The sequence below is a fragment of the Gallus gallus genome, chromosome 7 (assembly GCF_016699485.2).
Source record: "Gallus gallus isolate bGalGal1 chromosome 7, bGalGal1.mat.broiler.GRCg7b, whole genome shotgun sequence".
Taxonomy (NCBI): domain Eukaryota; kingdom Metazoa; phylum Chordata; class Aves; order Galliformes; family Phasianidae; genus Gallus; species Gallus gallus.
The window spans coordinates 34433155-34446985 of NC_052538.1; the positions used below are offsets into that span (position 1 = coordinate 34433155).

The following is a 13831-nucleotide window of genomic DNA, read 5'->3' on the forward strand; positions in this document are numbered from 1 at the left end:
GCCTAACCCATTCACAGACTGCAGGGAAACTTAATTTTTCAAAAGAATTGAAAGCTTTGCAAGAAGGCTCACCTTTTACTTTCATGATGCAAGGGAAAAAAAATACATCAGTAAAACAGCAACAACCAATCTTCTGAATGTCTGTTTTGAAAATTCTTGGCTGCCCATCTGATTTCATTTGTCCCCTTGGAAAGTGCCCTGTCCCATTCATTAGGAAGATGCTTCCATTAGGACTGAGTAGAAGTTTCTCTCCTGGCTGCTCTGTAGGATCCAACTGACTTCATTTTTAAGAGTTGGGGTTTTTTCCATTCTAATTCAGTGTGGAAAATTTCTGTCAAAAGGCGTTTTTCTTGCTTTGCCAAGCTCCTGTTTTATGTATAATTACAGTGTAGCCTTAGAATTACTCTGGATTTCTGTACAGGGGCTATTCTCTGGCTCTGGGAGCAGCAGATGGTGGCAGGATTTTTTAACATCTGTGTGATTTTTTTTATTCAGACGTCTCATCTTCCCACCCCACTCACAAGAAATGATCTGTCTCTGGAGGCCACCATTGCCCAGCAGAAAGGGGAGAGGGAGGATCCCTACAGGCAGAGTCATAGGAGACGAGGGGAGGTTGGGAAGGTGCCGTTAGTAAGGGCAGCAGGGTTTGGACAGTGGTTACACACAGTAACTGCAAAACCATGGCTGTGTCTGCCCCTCCAGAACAGTCTCACCCTAATCTTGCTGCCTGCCTTGCAAGCAACGGTTGTTCTTTTTAAATGGCTTGACATAGAGATGTTGTATGATTGGTTGGTTAACTCTCAACTCTCTTCAACTTCATACAGAAAAAATGCACGAGGTCAGTTTCAAAGATAAGGAGAAGGAGCACCTGACCCGGCTTCAGGACGCAGAGGAAATGAAGGTAATATAATGTGCTGCAATTTTAAAGTTGATTTCTTGGTGAGCTCGTTCATTAGCTGATAATTAGAGCGTAATTTTGTCTTCCTGTACATGTTGTGTGCTTTTAAAAGAACTTTTCTGCCTCTGTCAGAATTGCTGGCTTCTGTTAGAAAACCTCATCTCTTAGAATTGAGTGACTTTTGCAGTTTGAAGTTAGAGAGCTTGCTGGTACTGAGGCTGGTGGCCAGATGAAGGAAAAAGTTATAGCCTGAGTGTTTGAGGTGAGCGTCTTCTGGGACCAGTTTGTCTGCTGAACCAACTTCATGGAGCACAGTGCTTTGGTGCACTGTGTTTGCTTGATTGGAGCTGCTTTGGTTCCTCAAGCCACGTGAACAGAGAACTGAAAAATAAGACCCAGCATCCATGGTTGAGAATGGTTTTGTTTGGTATGGCTGAAAAAGGATTCATTTGCATGTCACTGATATTTGCCAGTGGAACTCAGCTGAAGCCCATTTGCTAAGCAGTGCACCAGGTTACTGGGGTTAATATCATTTAGGAACTAAAATTTAATGCAAACAAGGCCAGACCATTTTTCCAAATTGCTTGACAAGACTATATCATAATGAGATATAAACCTGTTTCCTGATGCTTTCTTCTTCTTGTAGAATGCAAAGAAGGAATATTAGGAAATGATGTGCTGGTAGTGCTTCTGATGAGACGACAGGTTGTGCAAAAGAAAAATACTGTTTTAAAAGGATGGTGGTGGAGGTTTGTCAGCTTGAGAATTTTTACCTCCTTCACAAGAAGTTATTAAAACAGCTGTAAAGTTATTCCTTACATTTCTAAGAAAAAATTTAGTCATTGATCAGCAATTTAAAATGAGATGCATTCAGTTTTTTCTTACAACTTGGAATATGCCTAACCATACAATTTAAATAACAGTGCTGTGGCCAAACGATCCAGAAAGATGGGTTAATATGGATTATACATAGAAAGCAACCCTAGACGTGTCGCTTGATTTCTGTTTCATGTATGGCTTTGCATTTTGTGCTCTGCAGAAGGCACTGGAGCAGCAGATGGAGAGTCACAGGGAAGCCCATCAGAAGCAGCTGTCCAGGCTGAGAGATGAAATTGAAGAGAAGCAGAAAACAATCGATGAAATCAGAGAGTATGTTCACTCACTGTCACTTTTTGTGCTCCTCTACTGCTCTGTGACACTACAGGACTGGTTTTTTTTTTGGTTGGTCTTATTAGTTTTAACTGATATCTCTGTACTTCAGAGTCTTAGGGAAAGTAGTATCCTTACATGCAGCAGCTATGTCACAGTCTCTAGTGTATCTCATTTTCACATTCGTGGTATTTCTTTGTGACACAGGAATATAACTGTTAGATACACCCCTGCTTGGAAAGGTTTTAAGGTTTCTTTTCACTGTTGTGCTCTTGTTTTTGGAGTGTTCATAAAATCTGAGCAATCCTGATGTAGCACTCCTGTCCATATTTATAGTGTGGGTAAGTAATAGGAGGGAAATGAGAAAGCAGAGCAGAAAGAATGCAAGAACAGCGTGTCCTTTAAGATAAGACAAACAAGGCAGGGGAGTATATGGCTGACTGTTGAGTATTCCAGTATTTTAAAATAAAAGCTATTGGTTTTCAGATTCATTAGCCTTAATTTCTTCCAGAATTTTACAGTAGGATTACTTAGTTTTGTTTATGGACACTGAACTGCATATTTATGGCCTTCAGGACTGAGCCATTCAGACCTTTTGTTGTTTTTTCTTTTCATTCTAGTATGAATCAGAAGCTGCAACTGGAACAAGAGAAGCTGAGTGCTGATTATGATAAATTAAAAATTGAGGACCAGGAGAGAGAAATGAAACTGGAAAAGCTCATGTAAGTCAACTGTTTTCTCACCTGGTGTCCTTGAATCTGGTGTCTTTTAATGTGTGCACAGGAAACATCCTGGTGGGAAGCATTTGTGTTGAAACATTCATGCTGAAAATAGCATTTCAGTAGCAAAGCCAACATGAAGTAGAAATGAATGATTACTAATTACTCCTTTTTTAACGTTTTAAGCTTTCTAACAGTAGATTCAATCCTTGCTGAAAAGGTGTTTTAGAGCTCCAATTTTATGAAATATCATGGCTAATCTTAAATCCCCCATTTCTTAACACACAGGAAAAAGAGAGAATATTTGTAAAACATTTTTGATTTAATGTTTAATGTTGTGGGTTTTTTTTAGACTGCTTAATGATAAAAGGGAACAAGCAAGAGAAGATCTCAAGGGGCTGGAGGAAACAGTGGTATGTCCTGTTTATAAGTTATTGAGTTTTTTTCCCTGTGTTTTCATCACTGATGTGTAACCAAAACACTTGCATTGGTGCTCATGAAAATGACTGGTTTATATCAGATAAGCTTTAAGTTCTTTACTATGACAGTGATGAGGCGCTGGCACAGGCTGCCCAGAGAGGCTGTGGATGCCCCATCTCTGGAGGTGTTCAAGGCCAGGTTGGATGGGGCCCTGGGCAGCCTGGTCTAGTATTAAATGTGGACGTTGGTGGCCCTGCATGCGGTGGGGAGGTTGGAGCTTCATGATCCTTGGGGTCCCTTCCAACCTGGGCCATTCTGTCATTCTGTGATGATTCTATGAAGCTAAGTCTTTCTTTCCCAGATCATGAAATTGAATTTCAAATTCTAGGTAAAATGCTACTGTTGTAGTCTCCTGTGAGTAAGCTATCACTAATTGAGGCTACTCGTACTGTGTTTTGCTGCCCCTCTTCCTTGGAAGCACCTGAAGTGACCAGCATGCTGAATACAGGATAGCTACACCCAAATAATGCATACCTGCCTCTCACTTGGCCCGTGCAGTGGCTTGGAAAGGAATCTGATATTGTGCATGTAACATTAAAATTGTAATCTAAGATTCAGTCCTGAAGCTGCTGCTGCACAGTTTCGTTGGAAGCTACCTTTTTACCTGTCTGTAAAATATGCCAGCTTTCTCACAGGTTGGTCAAAAACATAGCTGTTTTAGCAGCACACGTTTATTCACGTTGTTAGAGCTTTAATTATTGCTGCAAGGGGAAGAAAAAAAATAAAACAGCAAATTACATGACAGCATGCTCCATTGAAAGCCAAATGGGGTCTCATCCCTACGGAGTTGTGCAGGGAGGCATCAGGCTCTGTAGGAATTGGCTGGCATTTGGATGGTGATTTTGGGGAAGGGATGGAGAGCAGATTCTGTGGAGCCACATCTGCTGTCCTGGCTGTAACTTGTGCTCCTTCCCACTGCTGGGCTGATACAGAAGCAAGGCGAGGGGGCTCACTGGAACGAGTTATGGGTTGGAGGTCTACTTGTGCAGCACACCTGAATGCCAGCTCTCTGGGAGGCTTCTGCTCTGCACCTGTGTTGTTTAGAATGGCACGCTGTGCATCTTCTGATTACAGAACAATTCTTAAATGAGCCGTGTGTATACTGTACAGTTTCTAGTCTGTAGTCCATAGAACAAGCATCTCATCTTTGGTGTGTAGTCAGTTGTAACTTTCTCTTTCCAGAGATGAAGAGAAGAAATTTGAGTTTTTAAAAGCTTGTAGTCATGGTGGTGCTCACAGTGTGATTAATTTCAGTTCCAGTATACGAGCAGATAAGCGTGAAATGGAAAAGCTGAGGTTGCACTTACTACTGTTGAAGAGAGAGTTCTCTTCACCATGGTTTTGGTGAAAATGGCACTGAGGTGAACTTGGTTTTCTAGAAAGTTTCCTTTCCTGCAGATGATTTAGCATTTTTGTTCGTTTTGGAATGGGTGCAGGGTTGCCCTATCTCGTGTCATGTATTCAGTCTGGAGTAAGGTCATTATTTTGCTGAGCCCAAGAAGCTGATATACAGAAAAAGCTGGGAAAACCTGGATTTTTGCCAGGTTTTAAAGGTACTTTAAAAGGCACTTTAAGATCTTAAGTACCTATGGTTAAGCACTCAGACCCAGTCAATGAATTTGCTATACAGTGAATCCAGAGTCACGTAGCTAGATATGTGTAACCGTGGCCAGTTTGTGAGACCTGTGGCTTTGGTGTTGCAGACAACATATGGCAATGCACTGGCAAGAGGAAAAGTGCATGCCCTGTTCTTCTGTGAGCAGCTTGTTTGTAGGCTGCCTCAACAGCCAATGCGTGTACCAGGCAGGAACATCTCTATAAGTAAATCACATTGAAGTCATGTTATCTACATGAATTTGCAGGGATGTCTTTGTTTGTTTTATTTAAAACCCCAGAATATCTACTGTCTATCTCACTGATTTGTGTTTTTTCATGTAAATTGATTCCAGGCAAGAGAACTCCAGACTCTCCATAACCTACGCAAACTGTTTGTTCAAGATCTCACCACTCGTGTTAAAAAAGTAAGAATACACTCTTGTCATCCAATATACTGCAATCCACGTGTGCATATTATTACAAAATCAGAGTAAAATGTTGCATAAATATTCAAAGGCTTCACAGGACTTCTCAGTTCTTCAAAGTGGCTTTGAGGAAGTGGGTATAACTATTGTTTATTTGTTAAGATTGAAAAGCCGTATATGGTAAAAATGTTACCTAGAACTGGAGAAAGAGATATTCTTCCCCCCCCTGAAGTCTGTAACTCTGTTCAGGATCCATACACTGTACTGTAAGAATATTTCCTGTTCTGTGTGGAGGGCAATATGGCCCCTAAATATCACATGAACAGGTGAAATAACTTCTCTTTAATTTGGGGCTCTGGAAGGCTTTTCTGTCTTTGGCAAACTTACATTGCAAAATGCCTGAGCTTCCTCCTGAGTTTCTGCATGGTTTTGCTGAACCCTGGAACTCTCTATGCAGAGCGTTGAGCTTGACAGTGACGATGGAGGTGGAAGTGCTGCACAGAAGCAGAAAATTTCCTTTCTTGAGAACAACCTGGAACAGCTTACTAAGGTTCACAAACAGGTAGGAGCTTCACTTCCTTCCAGTGCTTGTTTCTTTTATTAAATCAGAAGCCACTGTGCCTTTTTCATCCATTGATAGTAATTTCACCCATAGGCAAAACTGCACAAGTAACACTGTTCTCTAGTATTGCAAATTACATTTTTCTTTCCCCAGATTATATTTTTATATGCTTAAGAGAATAATTTTTGAAGGTAATATGTAGGTACCGTTTAAGGAAATGGTACCCACAGTTCTCAACTGAAGTTGTTGGCATCAGGACTACACCTACTTACTGGAATGTTGTTGTGGTCTGGCCCTGGCAGGCAGCTCAGAACCTCACAGCCGCTCGCTCAATCAGTGGAATGGAGGAGAGAAGCAGAAAGGTAAAAGCGTGAGAATTGTGGGTTGAGATAAGGACAGTTTCATAGGTAAAGCAAAAGCTGCTTGCGCAAGCAAATCTAAGCAAGGAGTGCACTCAGCTCTTGCCATCAGCAGGCAGATGTTCAGCCACGTCCAGGACAGCAGGGCTTATCACATGTAACAGCTCCTTGGGAAGACATAGGCATCACATTGAACATCCATCCCCCCTTCCTCCTTCTTCACCCCAGATTTTATTGCTGGAAGTAGAGGTTTTCTGTGCTGCTTAAGGGCTGGTACCTCTCCAGGATGCTGAGGCTGGCCATTTCTGGGCATGATGATATCCATCTCTTGCCTATTTTTTTAAGAGCTCCTGTTTCCTTCGGATGTCTGCTTTTCAGAGCAATGAGAGCCCTTCACTATGGGTGCCAGCCCAACAAGTGGGAGGTGTAGGGGTGTGCTGTAGGCAAGCATTTGGGTATAGATCAAGGAAAGGAACCTCTGCTCACTTGGAAGTCTAAATATTAATAGCGTGTGTATATATCTGGGTATATCTATCTCAGTAGGTAAAACTGGAGCATTTCTGCCACTAAGTAAGTTTCCACCCTCTTCTAAGATGTCAGTTTTATTGAACTGTATCCCACATCTCAGATGCGGAGTACAAAGTAGTAGAAGGGGCTTCTGGTTTCATTTATGAATACTAACATAATTAGTATTCATAATTCTCCATTGCAGTTTTCTGAAACTGTTAGAGAGAGAAAACGGTCTCCAAGATTTGCTTTATTTATTCCTGTAGAAATGCCAAAAATGCAAGCAGTGCTGGACCCTGACAAGTGTCCATTAAGGTTCAGTATTTTAAGATTCCTGCTTAACAGATGGTTTAAAGACCTACTTTCTAAATGTGGAAACCAGGACATGTTAGTAATGTCTTTTTGTTTCTCTCTATTGCCTTTTTTGGCATTCTCTTCATATTTCTGCTAGTTTTTCAGATTTTTATAGCTCTCATTAATGTGTATTTACTCAAAAACAACCAAGGAGTTCATGTCTCTTAAGAAACTTAAATAAAAAATGACGTTGGGCTTGACCTGAATAGGAGATCATCCTGCACTTATTCCAAATTGGAGCTGTTTGGTAGAACATGAGCTCGACACTTTCAGCAAAAGCACATTGTGACAGGTTGTTTTTTTTTTCAGCTTTGCTTGTGTTTTTCTTTTGGCACTCAGCCTGGGCTAGCAGGTGTAAAACGTTTTGATTGTGAAACAATGTGTGAATGTTATTGCATGCTGTTGCTTTACTGTATTATTTATATGGTAGCGAAACCATTTCCTTCCCTTTACTTCAGAAAGGGGGGTATCATTTTTTGGAACAGTTGCCTGTTGACTTTCAGTAATGGTATAATTGTTCTGTAGGAATTGTACTGTGTTTTTTTTTTTTTTTTTTAACCAAGAATCTGTTTGTATCAGTTTTTACTTATCTAAAAATCAATCTGCCTACTTGACTATGGTTGAATATAATGTTAGATATTATTCTGATAAGCAGTAGAGCTCGTTCAGGTTCATAATCAAGGAAGTCTGTGAATTTAAAGTTACATATTGTCATCACCATGTTTATAGTTATAGGCCTTAAGGTGAATTCTTAGCAATGGTTGAGGAACAGAAAGTTTCTGCTTCTCCCTAATGCTTGAATAGTGAACAAGAAGGTAAAAACATGCCATGACCATTGGCAGTGGTGAGTTCTTGGCAATACCGAGTACCGTGTGTAAGCCATGTTTAAGCACTGTGGTTTTTAAGCAATGCAGTGATCAAGTAGCTGTGAAATGCCAGACACGTCTGCATCCTGAGAAATGCTGAGTTTCTGGCTGAGTTGCTGTGAGGGTCTGGAAATTTGGTTGTTGCAGTAGTGCCCTGCAGGGTTCGTCCAGAGCCTTCTACCTTCAGAGTCATCTGTGAAATTGTGTTCTTTGATCTTCCTGTTGAATTTGAATGATTGGTAGCTCAGCTGGACAAATAACCAGCATGATTAATAGGAAGAGAAAATCTTTCTTTGGCATAAGCTTTTTACAGGCGTTTCTGGAGGAAACCTGTTTCTTTCCTTCACGGTGTACAGGTTGTGAAGAGGAATAGTGGTGATTTCTATCTCTCCTTGTAAGATGACCTTTGCTGTGGTTTCTCATGGGGTATTTTTGAAACTTCTCTTCTTGCAGTTGGTACGTGATAATGCAGATCTTCGTTGTGAGCTTCCTAAGCTGGAAAAACGACTTAGAGCTACGGCAGAGAGAGTTAAGGCCCTGGAGAGCGCACTGAAGGAGGCCAAGGAGAACGCCATGCGAGACCGCAAGAGGTACCAGCAGGAGGTGGATCGCATTAAGGAGGCTGTGAGAGCCAAAAACATGGCACGGAGAGCACACTCTGCTCAAATCGGTAAGGATGTATTGCTGAGGGGTGAGCGATTGCTCGCATACTTCATGGTTGGTTTGTTTGCTCATTTTTGAAAGAAAAGAGCTTTGAAAGCAGGAGTCTGGGGCAAACTTCTGGGTCTGCTTCTCCTCTGTTGCACAAGCAGCTTCAAAGACTTCACTTTTTAATAGAATATGCCCCACCTGAAGTTTAAAGTGCCTTTGCTATTGAGCTCAGTAAATAAATGGCATAATGGGTCTTGTGTGCCATTCTAATGACCTGAAAAAGTGTCTCTTTAAATTAGTCTCTCACTTTCTTCCTGCTCCCCCACATGCTCTTGTTCTGCCTTTCAGCTCCTTCCTTTCCTTTTCCTATTACTACTCCTTGTGCTTTCATTTGGGCTGTGTAGAGTCAAATATTCCTGTATAATGCAGATGCTTGTTCTATCTCTGGTGATACAATCTGAATCCATGCATGCAATCAAATAGTGTTCAATATAGAACTTTTCAGGTGGCAATTTTTGAAATGATTTCTTGCAGTTGATAAGATAGAAGGATGATGTATTGCATGGTGGTGGTAACATTGGTGCCTTAAAGCCAGAGGAAGAAATTAGCACGCAGTGTTTCCTGCCTTATGCTGTCTATCCTAAAAAGCCATTATCAGTTTTGTCTCTGTTTCTTCTGGAATTGCACAAATAGCCATGGTAGGAAATTGGACGTAGAAGGTACATCGGTGAGCACCAAATGAGTCTTGACTTCTCTCTGCTGTACAGACAGCCCACAGTCTTTGTAGAGATGATGGGCATGCATGAGATGGTCAGATGGGTTCTGTCACAAACAGAAAAGCGATGTATTTGTTGTTGGCCAGGGTAAGGGAACACTGTGTTTCAGATTACAGACTAAAGTGACAAGCAGTTTCTCTCCTGTACATGATGGGCTTTGTACTAAAGGAGAAGGTGAGGTAAAATCCTGTTGGAAAAATCTAATTGTGTTGTTTGGTTTCCTGCTTTCTCTGCAGCCAAGCCCATCCGCCCTGGTCATTACCCAGCGTCGTCTCCAACAGCTGTCCATGCCATCCGAGGGGGAGGGATGTCCAACTCCAGCTACTATCACAGCACCAAATAGATGAGAAGTAAGACCAAAGGCCCAACTGTTCTTTCACTGATCACCACTTCTCTTCTATTTTGCTTTCAGCAGACCCACAGTATTTTTTTTCCTAGTTTCAGTGGGAGTCTTTTGCCTATGTTTTAACTGAGAAAGTTAGTAATTTAAGTGAGGGTTGCCTTATTTAGAGTACTTTGCAAGCTGCTGCTCAGAGCTTTTATTTTAATGACTTATCACTTGAAACTTTTTGTAATAAACTGAAATGCTACTGCAAGTCTGTACTGAAATTAGCACAGAAAAGTGTGAAACTTGTGTATTAAAAATAGAGTTCCAGAGGCTGTTCCATTTTCTACTTTCCCTAACGCGAATATGTTTCCTTGTGATATTCTTTAAGGGTAAAGACTTCCAGTAAATAACCCTGTACTAGGAACTAGCTGCGTGTGATTGAAAGGCAACCAAGCACTCCTGTGCCCATGCAGGAGCTGCCTGTGGACAGACCACACCTGGAAACTAGTAAGGGTTTTTCCTGGGCAAAGGTCAAAATGGAAAACGTTAGAAGCTGAAAACTTCATGCTTTAGGGTGAGATATTACTTGAGAGATGGATCCATATGGTAAACGTGCTTCTTCACAAGCATGTAACTTTTTCTTCTGCCCCTCACACGCAGCACCTGTTCCCTCCTGCTCCTTGGCAGCTGTACCTGGAGTGCCCAGAGAGACCTGCAGCCCAGGGCAGGGCTAAAGCAGCCTTAAGTTGGCAGCAGCACAGAGCTCTCTGAATTTGAGTGTCAGCATTTGGCAAACTTTGCTTTTGCTTCTTTTGCTTTGCACTCTTAGTCAGCTCTCTTCAGCTGAAAATGTAAATATTTTCCTTTATTGTGAGCACTTAAGGTTTCTGTGTCTACTCATAAGCAAAAATCTTGTCTTGGAAAGAAGAGCAACGCAGTCCCATTAGATTGCTTCATGCACCCATCTCTCTATTTATTTCCTTAAATGCTCATTATTTCTGGGGTAGTGTAGATGATAATTTTGTTACGAGCATATTAGGAGTTGGATGGTAGTGAGAGATATGAAAAGCAGCTGGTGGACTGCTGGATTGCCTTTCCAAGTCTGGCTTCTTTCTCCTCTGGAGGATTAATTCTGTTTTATGACTCTTTTCTGATAGTATCTGGTTTCCTTTAGGCATTTGGCATTCTCGGGTGTGTTTTTCTTTTCCTTTTTCTTTTTCTTTTTCTTTTTTTTTTTTTTTGGAGAATGCTTCATGTCATGCATGCATGCAAACCATCCATCACATCATTCAACCTTTTATTGTGTTGTGGGGATTGTTTCTGTTCATTGTGTTTTCCGTGAGCCCTGTAGCTGCAAGCAGCATATTTTTGCTGTGGATGAATTAGGGCAAGTCTTTGCTGAGTGCTTTTGTGAGTTAGTTGATTCTGAACTGAAATTTGCTTTTCCATCTCATGGGAAATATTGCCTCTACCTACTTCATTGCATTCCCCTGAAAGAGCAAAGGGAAAAGAGTGTGATAAAGAAGCCTATAAATTATTTCTAAATGTATATAATAAAAGCTGCTCTGTGGGGAAAAAAAGCTGCTACCTTCCTAAACTGGGCAGGCCTTTAATAGACCATCTGCTGTGAAATTAAAACTGCCAGACATGAGCAGGCCACACACCAGCTATAATTATATATATATATATGTTGAGCAAACGACTGTAGCTTTAACAGAAGTCATTAGTAAAATAAATAGGCACAACAGGAGTTGAGCATATAACAAAATAGGACTTTGGAAGTCAATAAAGAGCAATCTCATGTGCTTTAAATGCTGAGTTTTCTATCTGAGGGGATAAGCAGATTGAGGCCATACCTGAAGCGTGTTGCTGACGAGGTCATAGGTAATGGGAGAGGAGAAAAAGAATTGGGAAGATCTTAGAAGAAGCTGGCTTAACTTAGGGGGTTAGGGCTTCTGAAAAAATTAGGGGCAAACAACATCTGAAAACCAAATGGAAGCCCTACAGGTTGGAATGAAGCCATTAAAAAAGCGTGTCTCTGTGTGTTTCTCATATGATAGTAATGTTGCTTCCTGCTGACTGGGTGATGCTTAAGGAAGGTCAGTTCTCATCAGCTTTGGTCCTTTGGTTACAATATTGTTGGCAAATGGTAGGTATGTGGCTGCCAAATGATCTGGGAAGTATCCCAGTAATCTGAATTCTGAGCTCCATGGGTGAAGGCCTGGGGACTTTAGTTAGGAGTATTGGGAAAGGTACTGCTTTGGCAGGGAACGCTGTACAGGTAAATTCTGTACAGATTATTTTCATAGCATTGTTGAGCAGTCTGACCCTACGCTCTGTGTTATTAATTGACATCGTTCTACACATTGAGAATAGAGCAGAACTTTGACAGTCGTTTAGCAGCACTGAAATAAGAACGGTTTTTCTAGATAAATGTTTGCTGTCAAGTAACACGTTCTTTAGAACGACAATTTTATACCAGGATGAGGGGAAATTTGTCTTATTTCACTCATCATTCACAATGAAGACAGTAGCCATTTTTTGCTGCTAGACTGGTCAGGAATTGTGAATCATTAACCTGAGCAGAGCGCTCCATCAATAACAGCCAATGGGCATTAATAAAACATTGTTGTAAATTGCAAATTGCCGGTGGCCAACTTAAGCAGAAGACTCAATAGAGCAAGGAATGAATCCCTAAGTGAGAATTCCTCTATCTGTGTCAGTTTCAGGAATGTTCAGAAATTTAACTGCAATGAGTTTGTTACCTGGGGCAAACCTCAGACAGATCTGATGAAGTTAAGAGAAAGGGAGTGCACGTTGGTGTGGCTAACAGGATAACTGTGGCAGTGTGAGTCCTGATTGGGTAGAAATCCATGCTGAATTGTTTTTCACACTTGAAATACGTATGCAGATCTGTGTTAGTACAAATCAGTTCATTTTGAAGTTCTGTCTTTAAATGGCTAACGTGGACCTGCCCAGAATCCTTCCATACACCCCATCTGGAGGCCACACTCCTGTTCTTCACCTTACTGAGGGAGAGCTGAGCTGTGGTGGTGCTGCATTTCTGCAGCTCATTATTTAATAACTGTCTTCAGATGGACCAGAGATTATCTTTACATCGTCTTTAATTACATCACACACCTAACTAAGGGGACAGAGGGGCACTAACAGAGCTCTGGGAGGGGTAGGGCTGAGGTTCAGGACAAGTCTGGGTCATGATATGAAATAAATACTCGAGTTGCTGTGTTGGAGAGCATTTCAGGTGCTGTATACAAACTTCTGGGTTGGCTATCACTGTGTTTGTAGCACTCTTCTCAAGGGCCTGGTGGCAGTCTGAAGGACTCTCTCCTACTGTTGATGCACCTGTGAGCAAAGTGGCACAACTGGGTGTGTTCAGGTGCTGCATGGGAACCCCGCACAGCAAGGCACACCAATAGCAGATGCAGGGAGCTAAATATGTTGACAAAGCATGTGCTTTCGTATTTCAAATCCTGAGCAAGCTGGTTATCTGCCTATCCTGCCCTTCTCATGTTTGTTTAAACTTGTCTGGTACCTCATTTGAAAAGAAAAGTGAAATGAAGATATGCTAACAATTGCAGTAATGCTCCATCGTGGCTTACTGAAATTATTAAACCAGCTTGTATGGGATCTGTATTTGTGAAGCACACTGTGCAAACAACCTCTTGACAATGTGATTTCCCTTATCCTAAAGTCTCTGGTATGTTCCCGGCACCTCCCCATCCTTAAGCAAGATGAATAACTATAGTTAATCTAGGCAGGCTGGTTACATTAATCTAGGCAATAAAATGCACAAATTAATAACCAACTATCCCGCTTGCCTTGAAGATGTTAATGAGGATGGTAACTAGGAGGGAGCTACAATTCCCACTGCTAAATCAGGGTAAATTCAAACAACACAGATGAGTTGATTCTTTCTAATAACTTGGTCTGTAATACTGGGAAGTTTTGTGTTAAACAATCAAACAAGAAAACATGTAATTGAGCAAAATGTTGCTCTCTTTACAAGATCCTGTGCTAGCTACTTAACAAGTGCCAGGCACATTCAGTTGCTTATATGTTGCTTTCCATATGGCTCATGAGAAAAGCATAAAAATTTCCAATGCAATCAAAGATCGGTGCTTCCAAGTATTGATAACAAGC

The 13831-nt window shown here is 41.3% G+C and overlaps 1 protein-coding gene across 1 annotated transcript in view; it reads left to right on the forward strand.

The window, feature by feature from the left end:
- The window catches only part of KIF5C (kinesin family member 5C), a 67554-nt gene that overhangs the window by 49217 nt on the left and 4506 nt on the right, over positions 1-13831 (forward strand). The window contains exons 18-25 of the mRNA NM_001293305.3: positions 825-901; positions 1938-2047; positions 2668-2769; positions 3119-3179; positions 5196-5267; positions 5725-5829; positions 8369-8585; positions 9579-9692. Coding sequence (NP_001280234.1) covers positions 825-901; positions 1938-2047; positions 2668-2769; positions 3119-3179; positions 5196-5267; positions 5725-5829; positions 8369-8585; positions 9579-9685 — 851 coding nt within the window. The 3' untranslated portion in view covers positions 9686-9692. The remainder of the gene's footprint in view (positions 1-824; positions 902-1937; positions 2048-2667; positions 2770-3118; positions 3180-5195; positions 5268-5724; positions 5830-8368; positions 8586-9578; positions 9693-13831) is intronic.